At 24.7% G+C, this 19,050-nt stretch overlaps 1 protein-coding gene across 2 annotated transcripts in view; it reads right to left on the reverse strand.

Annotated features, from left to right (window-relative positions):
• Positions 1-762: 762 nt before the first annotated feature.
• LOC129979252 (motile sperm domain-containing protein 2-like) overlaps positions 763-19,050 on the reverse strand; it is a 52,308-nt gene continuing 34,020 nt past the window's right edge. The window contains exons 2-15 of one of the 2 annotated variants that reach the window (XM_056090699.1): positions 18,093-18,239; positions 17,260-17,346; positions 15,581-15,735; positions 15,378-15,438; positions 14,341-14,379; positions 12,877-13,001; positions 12,688-12,759; positions 11,540-11,584; positions 7,135-7,223; positions 6,944-7,043; positions 6,739-6,835; positions 4,220-4,346; positions 3,136-3,244; positions 763-1,606 (exon numbers count right to left, since the gene is read on the reverse strand). In XM_056090699.1, coding sequence (XP_055946674.1) covers positions 1,457-1,606; positions 3,136-3,244; positions 4,220-4,346; positions 6,739-6,835; positions 6,944-7,043; positions 7,135-7,223; positions 11,540-11,584; positions 12,688-12,759; positions 12,877-13,001; positions 14,341-14,379; positions 15,378-15,438; positions 15,581-15,735; positions 17,260-17,346; positions 18,093-18,239 — 1,403 coding nt within the window. In that variant the 3' untranslated portion in view covers positions 763-1,456. The remainder of the gene's footprint in view (positions 1,607-3,135; positions 3,245-4,219; positions 4,347-6,738; positions 6,836-6,943; positions 7,044-7,134; positions 7,224-11,539; positions 11,585-12,687; positions 12,760-12,876; positions 13,002-14,340; positions 14,380-15,377; positions 15,439-15,580; positions 15,736-17,259; positions 17,347-18,092; positions 18,240-19,050) is intronic. The other variant, XM_056090700.1, reaches the window with a different exon arrangement.

Below are 19,050 nucleotides of genomic sequence, written 5' to 3' on the forward strand. Positions count from 1 at the left end.
GCACAAATATGAAAAGAATTAAAGTCTTTCTCAAAGACTGATATACTATACAAAGTTAATCTGCTTTTATTGGTCCAGATTTCTCATATCAATTTTAAATTTTAACCAATTTAATTGACTAATTTCATTATTTTTAAAAATTTTTTTAGCCAAATTTATTTAAATTAAAAAACAAACATAATGCAATATGATTGTACAAGATAGCATTTTCCTGGAGTTGAGTTATTCATGATTAAATGCTTATACCAAAAATATAAAATCATTTTAAATTTTGAGAGTGGAGTGGAGGATAGTATTGCATTACCCAAAACTGATTAAAAGAAATAACAATAGCTTAGAATCAAAATGCAATATAATTAACTATTCTAATAATAATAATAAAAAAAAGACAATATTTGGAACAAAAATAAATATCTCTAAAACACATAAATCTACCAAAACGAATCTTTTTTTAAAAGAAAATTATTTAATTTCAGTCTTTCATAGAGTAGAGGCCGAAAATATTGGTGATTAAGTACTTAAAAATTTTTTGGACATTAAAAATACTCCATTTAATTTATTCTTTATTCTGTACCATTAGGATTTGTATTTTTTTTTTTTTTTTTTTACATTTCTGAAAAAATATTTAATGGAAAGAAGTATTTATTTTATTGAAATTAAATATATATTACTTTTTTCTTTATATGATGATGATGATGCAAAATTTTGCACAACCAGGAATAAAAACAACAACAATGCACATATAAAAGAAAAACAAGGACATCTGCAAAAATACCTTTATTGTAATATAATAGAAATCAGTATAAAAACAGTAAAAGCTTATCGCAAATATTTAATGAGATTTTTTAAAGACAAATATCCAAACTTCACATTCCAGTATATATTTCAAAATTACATAAGTATAAAAAATAACTCTGAGACAACTACATATTAACAAACAGGTAAAAATTTGTAAAGTACAAATGTAAAGGCACTGCCAAGTACATAACAAACACACAACAAAATTGGTCTTTAAAAAATACTAAACAAATAAATTAATCTAATATCAGAAGATGCCATTAAAACTAGTGAGAAATAATTAGCAGAGCAAACTGTCTAAAATAACAGTTCATTAACCAAAATCCTGTAATACGGTACACTGTACAAGGCATGTCTGTGATAGTTATCAAAACAATAAATTATTGGAAGTCATTCAAAAGCTCTCAAAAATTTGATACAAATTACTTACAAATACAGAATTGCCATGCAATTCTTAACAGAGAAGGAATATTAAACGAATGTAACCTTAATCCCTGATAGATCTGTCAATTTCATTTGTGATTTTAACTAGAAGGTATATGGGCTATTTACACACAAATTACAAAAACACATAAAGGCAAAACAAATAATCAGAGATTTATCATTTTAACATGAAATCTTAGTGTACAAATATATAAAAATAATTGGGAACAATGATTCAAAAATATTTATCCAATATGGAAGGCCAAAAAGAGTCTGAGTGCAAAAATATATGGCCTAAAAATATGGCCATAAACAATACTGTAAGACACAGCTGCATAGTCTGTCTGAAAATAATTGAATTTTGCTGGGCATCCAAAGTTTGAATCTAAATGTAGAAAACATAATATATAAATAAAATATAATAAATAAGAAACTTTTTCGATAAATGATGATAATAAAAAGTTTTTTTTTTTTTACATATTTCAACTCAAAACAAAATTATAAGATGCAGTAAATTTAACTAAATTATATTTCTGATGATATAAATTACCATGGACATACTGTTTTTATAATTTCATGTAATATATATTTTTTTATCTTTTATATTAGTCTTACTACTTTGTTCTTTAAAATATCTAGTTCAATAAATACAATAAGTTTTAACTTTGAAATGTAAAGTAGTTGACCCATACAAATGATAAATCAAAAGAGATGAAGGATTATAAATTGAGATTTTTTTGACAGTGTTTGACAAAAACTTTAACACTGTAAACCAGTTAATATCAATCTCCCATCAGTGCATTTATTATATGATAAAGTATGAACACTCCAAGAAGCTTACATTTTCAAAATATTCCAATTAAATAAAACATTAAAAAGAAGCAATCATCCTTTTCAGATCAATCCATTAATACAAAACTTAATTTAAAACATATATTTAGATCTTTCTCTTAAAAATCAACATAACTGCTAAGTATAGCCAAATTCAGAATTTTTTTTAAAGGAAAAATTACTAAAATCTGGAAGAATATTATCCAATTTTTTTTAAAGATTTAATATATAAAATTTTTAGAGCACGATACAATATTTTATAAAGCTTAATTGTTCCTCATACCTCATATTACCTTGAAAAATAAATCAAAGGGGGAAAAAAATATTGCTTTCACAGTTTGGGTAATGAAAGTATATAACATTTGAAAATTGCAAAGGATTTTAGTAATGCATATTAACTTGTTAAACAAAATATATTTGGAATAAATTCAAGTGTACCAAAAGAAGTAAAATTTAATATTCATTGCTTGGCATTAATGGATTAATGCCAAACAAAATTCTTGGCATTAATGGATTAATACCACTATTTAAGATAGATATAAAATCAATAATATGGATTCTGTACTAATAATTCTGGTTAAGTTCAACATTATATTAAGTAAGAATAGAATTTTGGGGTGAACCTAAACCTTATATATTATATATAATGCATTGACAAAAATTCTATTAAATCCTTGATATATTGGATGTGGGAATTTTGTTATGGCTTAACGAAAAATTCTTTTCAGAAGCAATCGATGGAAGTTCAAATAAGTGTTGTCTATAAAATCTACCAGAAATTTCAGAACATTCAAACCAACAATAAGTTATATTATTAAAAACTTTAATATTCTTACGTATTTGGCAAATATTGTAGTCATTCTACTACCATGATCAGATTCATAGAGAAGAAAATATTTAAAAGTACTTCCTGTCTCTAAATTCATTAAAATTTTGAATTGTATAGCAAAAAATAAAAACTTAAATAAATCTATTTTGTAAATCAAATGCCACATGTGTACTAGTGTTATAAATGACACCGTTAGAAGCTAAATCTTCAGAATGGATACAGTTTTTAACACAAATGTTCATGCAAAAGCTTACCTTTGTTTCAAGGTTAGAAATGACATTATTAAGGTTTTTCAGAGATTTTTCAATTTCTGATTCTTCTTTAATGGAAGGCTCTTCATCCTTCTTCAGCACACATTTCAGTCTATATAAGGTGGAAAAAATGTCAAAAATAAGATTACTTTAAGAAGCATGGAGGATAAGAAGGAACTATAGAACAATTATACATAATTTGTAAAGTTTTAAGAAAGTAATTGAATAAAAAACTTGATAGTTTTTATAATGATTATGGAAGACAAACCAGCCACAGTTATAGCAGCAAAGTTTTAGCTTTATATAAAAAATACCACTGTAAGTGAAATTTTCTTTTTATCAAGCTTCCTTTACAATCAGAATATTATGAGAAATGGGAAAAGCATTGAAAATTTTTATTTCCAGTAACTATTTTCCACCCAATATCTTTTAACAACTTTAAGCGAGACATATTATTATACTCTTTTAGGTTTTACATATATTTATAATTATTTTTTATTATATGTATTTCATATCAGTTTGTAATGATTTATAAAACAGATACTGAACACATAAAAGAATAATAATTATAAAAGTATTTAATAATTATACTTTTACAGAAATTATGCAGATGAAATGTATGAAAACAATTCTTATAAACAGACGATTTAAAATTAAAAAAGAAATGAAACTTTTAGCGAGTCAAAACATTATCATTAAACATCGATGCTAATAAATAATTTTAAAACTTTAAATATCAAGAACATAATATGTTAAAATATTGCTTCATCAAGTTCATATCAACCACCAGTGACTTTATACTTTTCACTCAGATACAGCAGCTACAGTTGATTGGCAGTATAATATTTATTCAGACTACATTAATCAATATTGTCAGACATTTAAATAATCTTATTCCCTTGATACATTTTTATCAGGAGATCCCAAATAATATACCTAAGTACATGCAATTTTTAATGTAACTTTGCATAGATCATTCGTTGAGAGCAAATTAAAGAAACTGGGTATTGTGGATTTTATCTAATCTACAATATTCAGTTAAGTAACCAAAATAGGTTTGGCACTTAATGTGTTAAAATAATCGTACTTATGATCAGCTATTCGTTCTGGATTAGAAGATTTCCACAATGTATTCAAATTTGGTGTAGAAAGAGTTGGATCCGAGATTTCCATGGCCATTATTAAAAATTTATCAGTCGTTTGTGGCAGGAAACCTGTAAGCAGATTTATATAGAGAACAATTAAAAATAATGATATACAAGTAATGGTATACATATGAATAAAATTTCAATAAAATATCATGTATATATTTCTAAAAATTCAATGTTTAATTATGATAAAATCCTATACCAATTTATTTCCCTTGTTTTCCTTCAAAAATAACTAAGTTGTTACTGAATGTTTGAATTGATTAACCAATTTAAGTAATTGGTTTGCCAAATATTAATTCTTATAATATTAATCCTAACAATATTTTCTCAATTATATGAATAAGAACCTAATATACTGAAAGAATGGCATGAAAACAGAAGTAAGAAGGATATTTGAAATTTTTAAAAAAGGATATGAAAAATAAACCCCAGCCCTAGATGAGTTGAAGGCAAAGATGGATTCCTTTTCATTCTTAGTTAATTCTTCTTTCAAAAAATTAAAATAAAATAAAATAGAATAAAAAAATAAAGCTTACTGAAACAATTATAGATAATGACTTTACTATTGTTGCATAATGAGCACTTATTGCAAAACAACTAATATTAAGGTAACAAATATTATAGAAATACGATACAGACAGCTTTATTTCAAAGTTTGAAACATATTGTTGAAAAACTTGTAGTTGCTATGAAAATGCCATAAGATAATACTCAAAACTTACTATCTGCATTTTAAGCACATTTAAAGAAAATAATTATTGCTTCAATTAAATGTAGAAAATAACTATTTACAATAAAAATTTGAAGAAATGTGTTTATTTTTCAATTTTGGAAATAAGATATTTTAAATATTATGTACTCTTAAATATATTAGTTATATCAATTGAAATAAAAGCAAATAATTCATCATTCTTTTTTTTTTTTTTAAAAAAAACATGTTAAAACTGTAACAGGTTACTTTTTAAATACAGTATGCACTCAATAATATAACAGACATCTAATCAAAGGACTGCCAGATTAACAAAGAGTTCTGGATTAATGAGTTTCACTTAAAGAAGTATATTTAAATGATAAAATTTATAACAATCGCACAAAATTATACAAAGAAATTATTTACAAGCAATAAAACATAAAAAAATATAATTGAAAATATGAGTAATACCATAGTTTATGCCTTGTCAAGGTAACCAAGATCTACTTTGTAAATTGATTTATCACAATAGAAATCAATGTCATTATGAGCATTTTTTTGAATAACAAAATGAATAAGAAAATAATTTGATTTATTTTAAAAGATGAAATACAGACAAACACTCACACTCTTTCTTCCAAGACTGCAAAAACATTCAAAACAGTTAAAGTACAGCTTTTGGAATGTTCTAAAGCTGACAATTTTTATATGATGAATATAAATAAACTGTTCTGCTCATTTATTTTTATTTAGTTTTTTTCAAGTTATTAAACTTTAATCCATGTACATTAAAAAATTTTCAAAGTAAGGAAATGAAGTAAGTATAGAAACTTTTTTAAATGTGGTAATAAAGAACATTTTAAAAATGTTGAAATAAAGGCTTGAAAATCACCATTTAGCCTCTAAATTCTAAGCAACTGCAGCATTAGAAAAACTTTTTAATGCAAAAAATTGCTCGTCTTAATAAGACAAATTCACTTAATTTGATTTATTTTTCCATCTTCAGTCGTAAGGAATTTAATGGGAATGGAATTTCAACTCCTACAATTTTCTCTTTGAAATAGACAACCAACCATCCAAAAACTCAAATTTTTACACCTGTTATAACATATGCCAGACCAGTAAAAATCCAATCAAAATTACTCTATCATGTTTATATATATATATATATATATATATATATATATATATATATATAAACATGTCATGTTTCGGGTTTCAGAAACCATGATTCATGAAGATATGTGGAAAAGAGTTAAGAAAACCATTACAATAAAGATTTTACTTAATTGAATAACGTAATCCAAGATTTAAAACTATTTCAGTAGCATTGCATCATTTTGATTGGGTAGACTATAATATATTACAAATCAAAGAGATGTCAGCTAATTAAAGTTTAATATGCAATAAAGTACTTTCACTCTTCAGACATGAAAAGACAAACGCATAACATTAAAAATTCTAATGTTGCAACTGATGGTAAAGCAACTGATATACATATATTGAAATTGCTGTAAATTATATGCAAAAAAAGTTCACTAATTTTCAATTTAATAAAGAGAGAAAGCATTAATAACTAAAAGTCATTCCAAGGAAAATGAGCTTAATGATACATCATGATTTTCAATTGTTAATTTTATACAAAGTTATGAAAAATTTGGTGAAAATCAAATTTGGGTTATCAATATATAAAATTAACATCAGGTTTAAATGCATGAGATAGTCGGACTTAATATCAGTAGAATAAAGAGAAAGAAAATATACCTGTTAGAAGAATGACACTGATTTCGATACTTTCACCAGGCCTGATAATTCCCAATGATGGTTTTACTCGATAGCTTTCAATGTTGTTAGTTTTTACCTATATAAAATTTCAACTAAAGCATTAATCAGAAGTTAGAGAGCATATATATGTACAAAATGATTTGTCTTTTTTAAATTAACAAATGTTTAAGAACAAATTTATTACCTTGAATGTAATGGGTTTTTCAGAAACATTTGATAACTTTATCACTACATCATTAGTTGCATTTTCGGATGATCTGTTGAAATGCAAATGAGTAGCTGGACTGTAAAGTGAAAAAATATGCATTTTTTTTAAAAACATAAAAATTGAAATTTTTTTTTTGAAAAAGTAAAAAAAGAAAGAAAGAAACCTACTTTATTTTCATTATTCCTCCAATAACAGTATAGTCATCAGTAATAACAACTTGACTTGGTTTTGGCTCAATACCATTTTCAGTCGCGATCTGAAAATACAAAATATAGCCAAACTTCAATATCAGGAATTCATTCACTTAAGTATTCAAATATCTTCAATTTCCTCAATTATAAATCAAACTATTTAATGATGTTATCAAATACACATTCGTATTGGTGTATAAATACATTGATAAAATGCCATCATTGTAAATCATAAAAGTATTCAAATTTGCAAAAATTCCAAAAATGCTTAAATTTATGCTTTTTAAATAAAAATTAAAAATAGATGGATTTCTATTTAAGTTATCTGTACATTATATATATAAAAAATTCTTTAATATTTATATATTTAAACTTTTTAAAAAAATTACACATAAATATTAAAAATATTCATCTAAATTATTTAAAGTACCTGCATTAGATACGTTGCATCTTAATGTTTAGATTGAAAAAATTTCAGAAAAAACAATTAATGGTCTCGAAAAGTTCTATTGATTATAATATATATATATATAAAATGCAAGGACAAATTTTTATTCAAATTAATTCTTTAAAAATATTTCCCACAGTTTACAAAGTAAAGGTTATTTTAAAAAAATATATATCTTTGTATTTCTTAGTTTTAAGACAATTTTTAAATCTAATATTTTTAATATGATAAGAAACTTGAAGGAGTCTCTAAATACATTACATACATATAAAGCATATATACATTTGATTTTGAATAGTAGTCTCAATAATATTAACAAATTATTTAATGCTTCTTTAAAAATGACACTTATGATACATATACATTACAATTTCATTTTTTTTTTTTTTTTTTGCACGTAGAATAAATGAAACAAATACCTTTGGAAGAACTCTAATGATTTAGAAAATTTAATAACATTACTATTAATAATAAAAGCAAACCAATGTATGTTAATTGGCACTCTAAATCCTTTACAGGATTTAGAGCTATCAATTATAATTATACAAAATAAAACTGAAAGAGCTAGTAGGATTAACAGTGCACTCTTAAAAATAATTTAATATACTTCGAAGGAAATGAAAAGTTAATGGCAATCTGGTTAATTTAATTATATGGATTTACCACTATAATAAGCTCCAAATTTCAAACTTTAAATGTTAAGTTCTGTGGTTCAAAAAAACATGGACAATAATGGATGTAAAAATCAACTGTAGTTTAAGAAATGAATCTTGAATAAAAGTAAAACACATTGCAAAAATTCTAATTATTTCAAAATATAGACAGATGAATCAAAGACAGAAAGAAAAGATTTTTTAAAAGCTTAATCTGAAAAATTAGGCTAAAAGAGGCTTGTTAAAAGCTATGAAATAGCATCCAAGCAAGCAGATAAGTATTGTATATGGGCATCTCGTATTTCAACATATAATGTTGCATAAGCATGGATAATTTTTTTTTTTTTTTTTGCATCAGCATATGGAATAAAAATGCAATGCTAACTATGCATGGTTATTCTTGCAGATTCTATCAACAAGAATTTGTATTTTGCCCAAGCTTATTAAGAAAAAAATATATAATTCAGTTCACAATTTTATAATGAATTTATAACTCTGATTGTACAATATAATTATTCACTTTAAGCAATAGTAAACTTAAATTTCTTTGTCAATCAATTATTCAAATACATTCACTTGGATCCAATATAAAAATTTTAAAGTTAATTTTCAGTATTATTTGCCACAGTGATTTCCCTTATTTAAATAAAAATGAAATAAATTCTATTATTTAATCTGTAGCAATATATATTTAAAAAACTTTTTGAATTTCTTTCATTATTTGTTGGAAGTAATAATCTTTTATATCTGAGTATTCTGAGACATTTAATTACTATGTTATAATTATTTCAAGGTCCACATTGCAGTTCCATCTTATTAAATTTGAAGACATCTGATAATTCAGATATTTTCTCATTCATATTCCTAATCCCTATTTCAAATGTACCAATAAAAATATGCTTTGCTTAAAAATTTGCTTATCATTGTTGCTTTCTAATAAAAATGATATCATTTTGATTGTTGCATCCAGAATTGAACTCCATTCTTTTATTCCATTTTAAATGGTTAAACACAAAATAGTCAAGTCATAAAAGCAAATTTTAATGTTGTAATTCTTAACTTTGAAGTAATTATCAATAGGATTTTACTTCCAAAGTAACAAATGATAAATATTTTCAATTATGAATAGAGCAGTTTTAAATTACATAATTATATTTATAAACGAAAGTATTACAAGTTACTAATTATATTTTGAATTCTTTCTAATATATAAACTTCTTTTCATTAGTTTCATGATCATGTTTCAACTTGGTTAATATGTTGCAATGTTAGTTAAATCTTGTTTTCTTACTTAAAACTTTTGCATTTGACCTTTATTTAAGAAGGTACATAAATCAAAGAAACAAAGGCACAAGATTCATAAAATTTTACAGGCTAAATATCTATCATCTGATACTTTTATAATAAATCTATACTTCAGAAATTCAGATACTTTTCTTATGATACTAAGAGCAAGAACAGGAAAAAAAATTTAATTCTTATTGAACACAACCAATACACTTGAGGAACAAGCTTGTTACTAAATTAGTTAGTGTTCTACAAGAATATTTATTTTTCTACATCTTCTCTAATTTTGCTTCCTTACTTAGAGTACCGACATTATCTCAGAAGCCTCAACATTAGTCATGCCCTCTCAAAAGCAAACAGGTTGTCCCAAATAAGATCTTATTAATTGAAAAAAAAAAAAAAATCCAATCTTGAGAGAATCATTTTAAAAATAAATATTAATAGTAAGTAATAAAATTCAAAAATGTTTTTATCTAGAAAATCCTATCAAATTGAAAGTAATATAATTTATTTTAAAATTAGTCTAAATAAGTACATAAAAAGAATTCCAATTAATTGTCGAGTTTTCTAAGTGAAATTGTGTATGAATTTTATGGAAGTAAATATTTCAAAAGTAACTGGAAAAAAATTGGAAAAAGTGCCAAAGTTATAGATTACACAATAACTTTCTGATAAGTTCAAAAATTTCAAAGCTAAAAGCAGGTTAATAGCAAGATTCAAAATAAAAACCTAAGAAAAAATTGTTTACTTAAAGTGCTTAAGAATATTTAAATTACAGAAATTTTAAATTTTTCTGCTTAGTCATTTATGGCAAAAAATAACAATTTAGGAGAAAATAAGCAAGCAATCATTACAAATTATGAATGTTAAAATAGTTTTTCAAATTATCAATAAAGATATTACATTTATACAAGTGTACAGTGTTTCACATGGCCCAACAACTAGTTTTTAAACAATTTGATGAACATATTTCCAAATGAAAGAAATGCCTTAAATAATTAATATTTGTATTTTAAAGTTATTTAATACAATAAACAGGTAAGGGGGAAAAATATAAAATAAAATTTTTTACACACTTCCCTCATCAGATATGGCATATTTAATATTCTCAACATGGTAACATTTTAAACAAAAAGTAATACTCATCTGTAACTAAAACTGACCAAGTTATGAAATTTTGAATTTCATCATTTTAAGACAACCAATACTAATGCAAGAAAGTTTAGTCCATTGATTGAAGAACTTTACTAGCGATGATCATAAAAATGGCTTTAAATAGTGAATTTTAATTAATAGCAGAACTTTTTGGTTTAAAATGTTAATACATTAACAATATTGTATTAAATATGATGTCTAACAGGATTGGGAAATCACATAAAAGTTTCATTACTTGCAGAAAATTTAATAATTTTTTCAGCACTTTATTAAACTTTATTATTTACCTAAAAAAATTAGTACTTTACATAATTTAAAGCATTTTTTCAACTGGATCGTTAATATTTTAAAAAATTAGGTATTTTGTCATAATTATCCTACATAATATTAAACTTTATAGAATACTTGAGTACAATAACTGATTTTTTAAAATTTTGATCTACAAACAGAATATAATAAGAAACAAGAGGTAAATAAAAGATACAGATAGAGGTAAATTATCTTCTTTCAATGCATTTAAAACATTTATGATAGAAGGTACAGATTTACAAATATTTTAAGAATTAATATATTTAAAATTAAATTATTTGTCTTTATATAAAATTCATAGAGGAACAGTTTTAGATGGTTTGGTATGAAAGCAAATCACAAGGGGCTGATACAAACTAGAATGGAAATGATGCAACAGAGAAAAAAAATAAAAGAAATACATTAAAAATTTATACATGCATATATTGAAAAAAAAAAAAAAAAGCAAATGACAAGAAATTAGTTTCAAAGCAAAATCCATGCTAAAGAATAGTAATTACATGCTTAGCAGCAAAAATATTATACTTACACCTAGAATACTGCTTAATGATTCAGGGTTATGTGAGAAATGAACCTAATAGGAAAGCCATTTGTTATAATAGGCAAATTAGATACTAGGCTTGAAAGGATTAAGCATCATGAATTAGCTAACAGTCATAAGATACACATGAAAAATCTCAATTTGGAAAACATAGCAGAACTAAAGAAAGGGAGATAAATGATACCTTATTGACACTGAAAGCAATATATCAAATGACACGTAAGCACATTCAACCAAAAAAATTATAAATAAAAGAGGAGAGACTAAAATCGTTGGATTATATATATATATATATATATATTGGTCATAGATAACCACGTATAAAATTTGTAACTAAAACTTAGGATAGCAGACATATGCAGGGATCTAATTATCACAATATTAGATGTAATAATAGGTGATATCAAATATAAAACTGAACTTTAATAAAATATTCTAAACATCCTCATACTTCAAACTTCTCATTTTAATATAATGAAAACTCATGTTTAACGAAATATATATATATATGTGTGTGTTAGATATACAGATTCCAGAATTCACATTACAAACATAAAGCCTTTTTAATGAATTATGACATTATTACAAAATTGAATTTATAAAATACCCCAGAACATTTTAATGCACGATATTCCTTATACAACATATCAAATTTTGAAGTATACCAATAATTTATTCTTGTAATAAATGCAATAATAAACTTATTAGATCTTAATAATGGTTTTAGTACAAATATAACCAAGTTTGATTTTCAAAACAAATGTTAAGAATGATTAAACAATTCAATAATAATGATAAAATTCAATAATAATGGCACATGCTGTATACTATATTTCTATGTAATTTTATGTAACTTCTTAACATTACACCAATATAACTTTTTTTCTGACATAAAAAAACCCCCATTAACTTCATAACATAACATCAAAATTTAACTCAAAACTACTTTTGTTAATATCTTTAGTCTCTGAGAATAAATAATACTTAAATAGCAATCATTAGATTTGTGAAGACAATCAAAATGTCAAAAGAATAAAAATTCAAGCACTGATTACTATAGAACAAATGGAAACTTGTGTTAATTTATACAAAACATTCAGAAACATTTCAGAAAAATAATAAAACTTCTCACTTACTCTTTTAGCTTCAGTTTTATTTCTAGCATTCTTCATATCTTCTTCGGTAGGAGGTTGGTACTCTTTAGTATCCTGAAAAACAAATATGAAATAATTAAACAGATTTCAAAGAAGCTAGCTATCAATGAATTATATAGCACAATTTCATTTATGGATATTTTAAATTTGGAAACCATTTTCAATACTTACAGTTCCACCCATTTCTACTGGAAGATTATCAGCAGTTACAAAATCCTGAATAGAGGTTTTATTTACAAAAACAATTTTATCAACAAAATCTTCAGGAAGCCAAGCTTTTATAATTTTCCAGGCAGCTAAAAATATGATATATACATTTAAATGCCTTCACAACAAAACAATTTCTCCAACATTAAATGTTTGATTAGAATGTTCAAAAATAAGAATTTATAGAAAACAGATTACAGTATCTTCTTTAAAAATACCTAAAATTTATTTCAAAATGTCCTTAATCTAGCTACATATATGTTAGAATTTTTAATTTTATTTTTGTAGCAATTATAAGAATAAATACAGATTATAAGCAAGTCTTTCAATGCAATTGAATCATAACACTTTCATAATATAACAAATTTTCATTTCATGAATAAATTTTAAGACACAATTAACTTTTTTCATATTTGATGGTACAAGTGCATATCGCAAATAAAAGAACTTCAATAAAAAATTTTAAGAACAAAAGAATGAAACATCTTATAATATCTATTATATTAAATCATATACCAATAGAATCTCTAAAATTAACTTCTAGATCTTTATATACTTTTGTTTGAATCTTAATGAAGTTGGAGAATTATAGTTTGGGATGTAATAATATAAACCCTTGTTCTAGATAAAACTTATAAAGACAAATAATTTTCTTCATCCGATTTTATCTTTCAAAACAACATTACAGACAGTAATCAAAAAATATTTTAAATAAAACATTCTGGTGCAACGAAATAAACATAAATTAGGCATTAAGTGGGATTAAAGGAATTGATAAATTATAAATTCGAAAATTAAAAATAAACATTTAGTATAAATTTTAAACAATTATAAATTTACAATGTATATACATTCTTAATACAGAAAAAAATAGCTTAAAGACTTAATTACTAAACAGAATTAAAATGATACCTCCATAAGGCAAGATAAATGGTAGTTATATATTTATGTCTAAGTTAAAAAAGTCATTTCAAGGAAGTTATGGTTAAAGTTTTCCCCATTTTGATTTTGTGTGATAAGCACAACACTAGTAATAATATTAATAGTAATAGATAATTGAAAACTTCAAGGCATGGAAACTGAAGTTTAGATATGAAAACATGTGTCAAAACTGATATAAATTATATCCACTGTTTAAAAATTGAAGAGAGATAATTTGCTTTATTACAAAAAGGTTTAGTTGAAAAAAAGTTTAAGAGTTAGTTTGAAAATAGGGGGAAAAATCATATAAACATTTCTTCCACCTCATTAAAAATTCTCTATGTTGAAATGCATGACTTTTTTACTTCTGTTAATTCAGATTGCTGATCCTAATAATCCTATTCGCATTAGATTCATAACTAAGACACACAGAATATATAATCAATAAGAAAGAAATTAACATTAATAAAATAAATGTTTTAAAACCATTTATTCATAATTACTTACGTTGCAATATCCAAGGCATTTCAAAAATAAGAATGTGAGCTGTAAAAATTAAAAGAAATTAGAAACTGATCAATTTTACAAAGAAAGGAAAATATTGTTGACATTTAAATATGAGTAATTGTCATCTGAAACAATCTTCTGATAAAGTAATAAAAACAACATGGAAATTATTATACATACAAAGCTGTTTTCCATTTATTTAATGAACAAGTTATATAAAATACTTGCAATATTTATAGTCAAAGTATTGAAACATTATAATTTCACATGCTTTGTATAAAAGGATTTTAAAGTAATAAAATTAAATTATAGAATTGTGAAAAATAAATGAAAGCGATTGTTGATCCCAAAGAACCTTTAATCAATTTGTCTAAGTATTATAAATATATAAGTTGTTAAGCAAAAAAAAAAGCAAATGGCATTATTTAGGTTTCACAAGATGTTTAAGTTTAGCAAATGATATTTGGAATTTAAGAACAATAAAATAAGATTTTATGCAAAATACTATTTAACTGTTTCATTTTTTTCTTTGAGCCATAAATTCTTACTAAATAATCCAATTCTCAAATTTCATTACTTAAATAAAATTATGATTTTATTTAATCAACTTATCTTAGACTGTAAATAAAATTACAGTCTGAGATAAGTTGTAAATTTCATTTATTATATCAAGAAACAAAACAAAATCTTATTTTGGAACAGAAACACATTAAATATACTGAAATCATCCGATTAAAAAAAAATGCTCTCATTCTTTGAACATTACCAATGTCTTTAAAAACATGAAATATAGCTGAAACAGTAAATAGCACAGAATTGAATAAAGAAGAAAGCATCTGATAATTCTAAAAAAATATTTTGACTAGTCAATATTAAGTGTCTGATCAGAAATTATACTTCAAGCAAATTCCTTGTTTTATATTGTTGAAGTAATGCTTTATAGAGGATACATGTGAATCATAATTATTCTTTTATGCTTTCGATATTGGAATTAGTTTTAATAATAATAATGCATATATATAAATAAAATATCTTACCTAAACTGTTAGGATAATAAGACCTAAATAGAGTTATTAAGAATTTAATAAGATCCAAATCCTGCAAAATAAAATAAAAAAAAATGCAATAATAAGAAAAGCAGAACATGTTTTGCATAATCACAAGATTGTTAAAAAACACCTTAAAATTTATTAATTGTATTTCTATATTGAAAGGAAAAACAACATTTAAATTTTCATACGAGATTGCTTAATCCAGCTCCAGCACAGCTCATTATGACAGACATTTGTCCACCTTTAGTTTGTGCTTCCATTTCTTCTACCCAGTAGATAACAAATCGCCTAAGCTCCTTAGCAAAATCTGGGGCTTTTTTGTGATATCTCACAAGGATCATAACTGAAAACAAATATTTAATTTATTAAAGAAAATAAAATAAATTTCATCCAAAAATAGTTAAAATGTATTAAATATTGAAAGTACAATAAGAATTTATTAAGAAAGAAGCTTCCAATACAAATATGACAGGAATTAAACTTTTTATGCTTCATTTTATTTGATAATAGGTAAGTAAAGAAGATTTGTAAAATACTGTTTTGAAGTTAAATAAAATATTGTTTTTAATAAGTTAAGATATATATGTTTTATACAATGACAATGTAATTTAAATTTATTACACACATATGAACTAACAAAAAATAATTATAGATTATGCATTGTGGAGTAAAAGGGTAATTTTTGTTTTGTTTCAGATCTGATGTTAAAAATTCTTTAAGATAGCTGCATGGTTATATGTTTATAGCTAGAACAGTGTAACATATGAAAATGACTAGCGAATTTTGAAGAAATCTGATAAATAGATTCTTCAAAATAGATTTTCATAGTCTAATAATTAATTAAAAAGTAGTGCTTTTCAATTATATCTTCTGAAAATGTCTAAAAAAATTATTTTTATGCCATACTCAAAAATTTTTAATGATATAGATTTCACTTTTATGCTATTTTTTTTTCAATTTCAATACATTTAAAAAAATTTAATTTGGCACAGAATTTACAATAATGTTTTTATTGTTGTGATGAAATGTAAACCACTTTCATTTTTTATCAATATACTTTTAATCATGTATTTATACCAACATTAAAATTAAGACATAAAAAACTTTTCTTTGTACTTTAACTTCAAAAAGACAATACAGGAAGAGAATTTTTGCTATATTTTTAATCTGTTGTACATTCATCTGAATTTTCATTTGCAGTAATTTGTAGTTGATCGACTCTATTTGAGTGATATTTTTCAGTCTTATAAAATAACAGAGTGAAATTTTAAAATAAATAAATTTCAGAATGATAATCAACAGCCTGGGAAATTAATATTCTAGTTGAACAAGCTGGCTAAAGGTAGCTAATTATAAAATATTTCAATAATGAACAGCTTTTATGATTTCGCTAAATAACACCGGCAACCACAAAAATTGTTAAATGAATTATCTATTTTATAAAAATATTGTATTATTAAACTATATTATTCTACAGATATAATTATCATTTAGACTGAAATATTCATATAGATCATTCATTCATAATATTCAGAAGGCATACAATGCAAGTTAAATATTTAAAGACCTTTTAATCTCATTACAATAATAATAGTAAAAAATGCATTGTATTATAAGTGCCATTTGTTGTTACAATATAAATACAACAATTTTATTCTTTGGCAAATAAAAATTTTAACACCGAAAAAGCATTTGATATTCATAAGTCGTTTTCAACATTAAATGGCCTTCACTGGTTGGCTTCTGAAACCTTTTGAATGATTGGAATAAAAAATAATTTTTGGCATTGGTATCTTTAGACTGTTACATGGGTTTTGATAACGAAAATAACTCATTTTTATAATGATTTCAGATTAATGGAACTTACTTATTGGATTCCCTTCCTTGTCTTTATTGTAAGGAAAAACTGCTTTGGCCTGGAAGAATTCCAAAGGTAAAACTCCCATGTTAACATCTAAGATAAAAATAAATTACTGAAATAACCTATATGGGACAAATATACATATGCATCTTTAGTTTAATTATGATTTCATAACTACAAGATGTAAATGAAATATTAAAGATTTATATGGTTTTTTATAAATTATTAAATTATTTTTATATGATTTATTATAAAATATTATTAGATTTATATGATTTTTTTTCTCACTTTTAAGTTACAAAAAAAAATTAGATTATAAATGAAAATTAAAATAAAGCTTTTAAAAATCAAAATATGCAAGAAAGATAATTACGTAAAAATATCAAAAACACCAGATATAAAAAGAATATTCCTAAGGCAATATTTTCAACTAATAGCTTACATTTGCAAACTCAACATTATCTCCTAACAAACTGATTAATACTGAGATAATCAAATTTCCTTTCATTTAATCTTGAATTCTGTTTTTTTTTTTCCCACCATTCTGATATTAAATTTGAGGTTGAACCTGTAAAGAATTTAATAGGTATTCTATTCACAATTGACAGTTAAAGCTTACATTCCCCCCCCCCATGTGAAGCAATACTGAAATTATGAGTATGAAAAAATTACATATGGTATTTATTAATACAATTGTTTTTTAGTTTGATCCAATTTGAATTTTATTAAATATCAAAGAAATAAACTTTGAATAATGAATTGTTAATAAAGAAGCTCTTAATTTGAAGTTTATAAAATATCGTCAGTAAGTGAAATGTCAAATTCACAATGAAAATTACCTTTCACACCAAATGATTTTCTCCACCTTAAAGCTTCATCCGCCATTTCCAAAGCTTCTGATAGATTTCCCTTTTTGTGTAAGATAAATCTATTGCAGTATTTATCATCATTTCTAATTCTCTCAAGATCACATTCTTCATAATCATCTGTAAAAAATAAATAAAAGTTCAAGTTAATGAAAAAATATTTATACCAATGTATGTAATTATTTGCAATAAGATATGGAAAGAAAAATAGTATGTACCGAATGAATGCATCTTTATCAAAGTAATTACATTCTTAAAACTATTTATTTTCATAAAACAGAGGGAAAATAATGAGAAAATATTCAGAGAAAACTTCTGTAAAGACTTCTGTATTTAGAATTGATAAATTAGCCTCCTAACTCATGGTCAAACATAGAATAAAGTCCCCACTGGTAATGTAGTAAGGCATGCCATGGTTAATAAGCTTGAATTAGAAGACCGTTAGAGGTTTAATTTCTGTCTATGCTCTTAACCAGTATTATTCAAAGATCGGTAGATCAATATGCATTTTAGCAATAAATAGCTCTCAGCATTGTCAGTCTGTGCACTGGAGATTTTCGATTAAGAGAAATACAAATATGGTCAATTTCCTTTGAAAATCCTCCAAGAAGGCAACCAATCCTTATGCACTGGAGGCAAGTCAACCAACTGACTCTCCGACCCGCCATGAAGGCACACGGATTTAAATCATAAGGCTGAATGACCGGACCGCCGCAACAGCAACACTGGTGGGAACTGTGGTTGAATACTAAGGGCCATCACCGGCCACGGTAGAACCCTTCCCAAGGAAGTATGTTCCGTCATCGATGGGAGGAGTCAGGTCTCCCACCTATTTGTGTACCTTCCATGGTTGCGAGATCCAACCCCAATGCCGAAAACATCTCATCCTCATTTCGAGGTGCCCCCCCCCCCCCGAGGGTCATGTACTAGA

The sequence above is a fragment of the Argiope bruennichi genome, chromosome 1 (assembly GCF_947563725.1).
Source record: "Argiope bruennichi chromosome 1, qqArgBrue1.1, whole genome shotgun sequence".
In the NCBI taxonomy this organism is placed as follows: domain Eukaryota; kingdom Metazoa; phylum Arthropoda; class Arachnida; order Araneae; family Araneidae; genus Argiope; species Argiope bruennichi.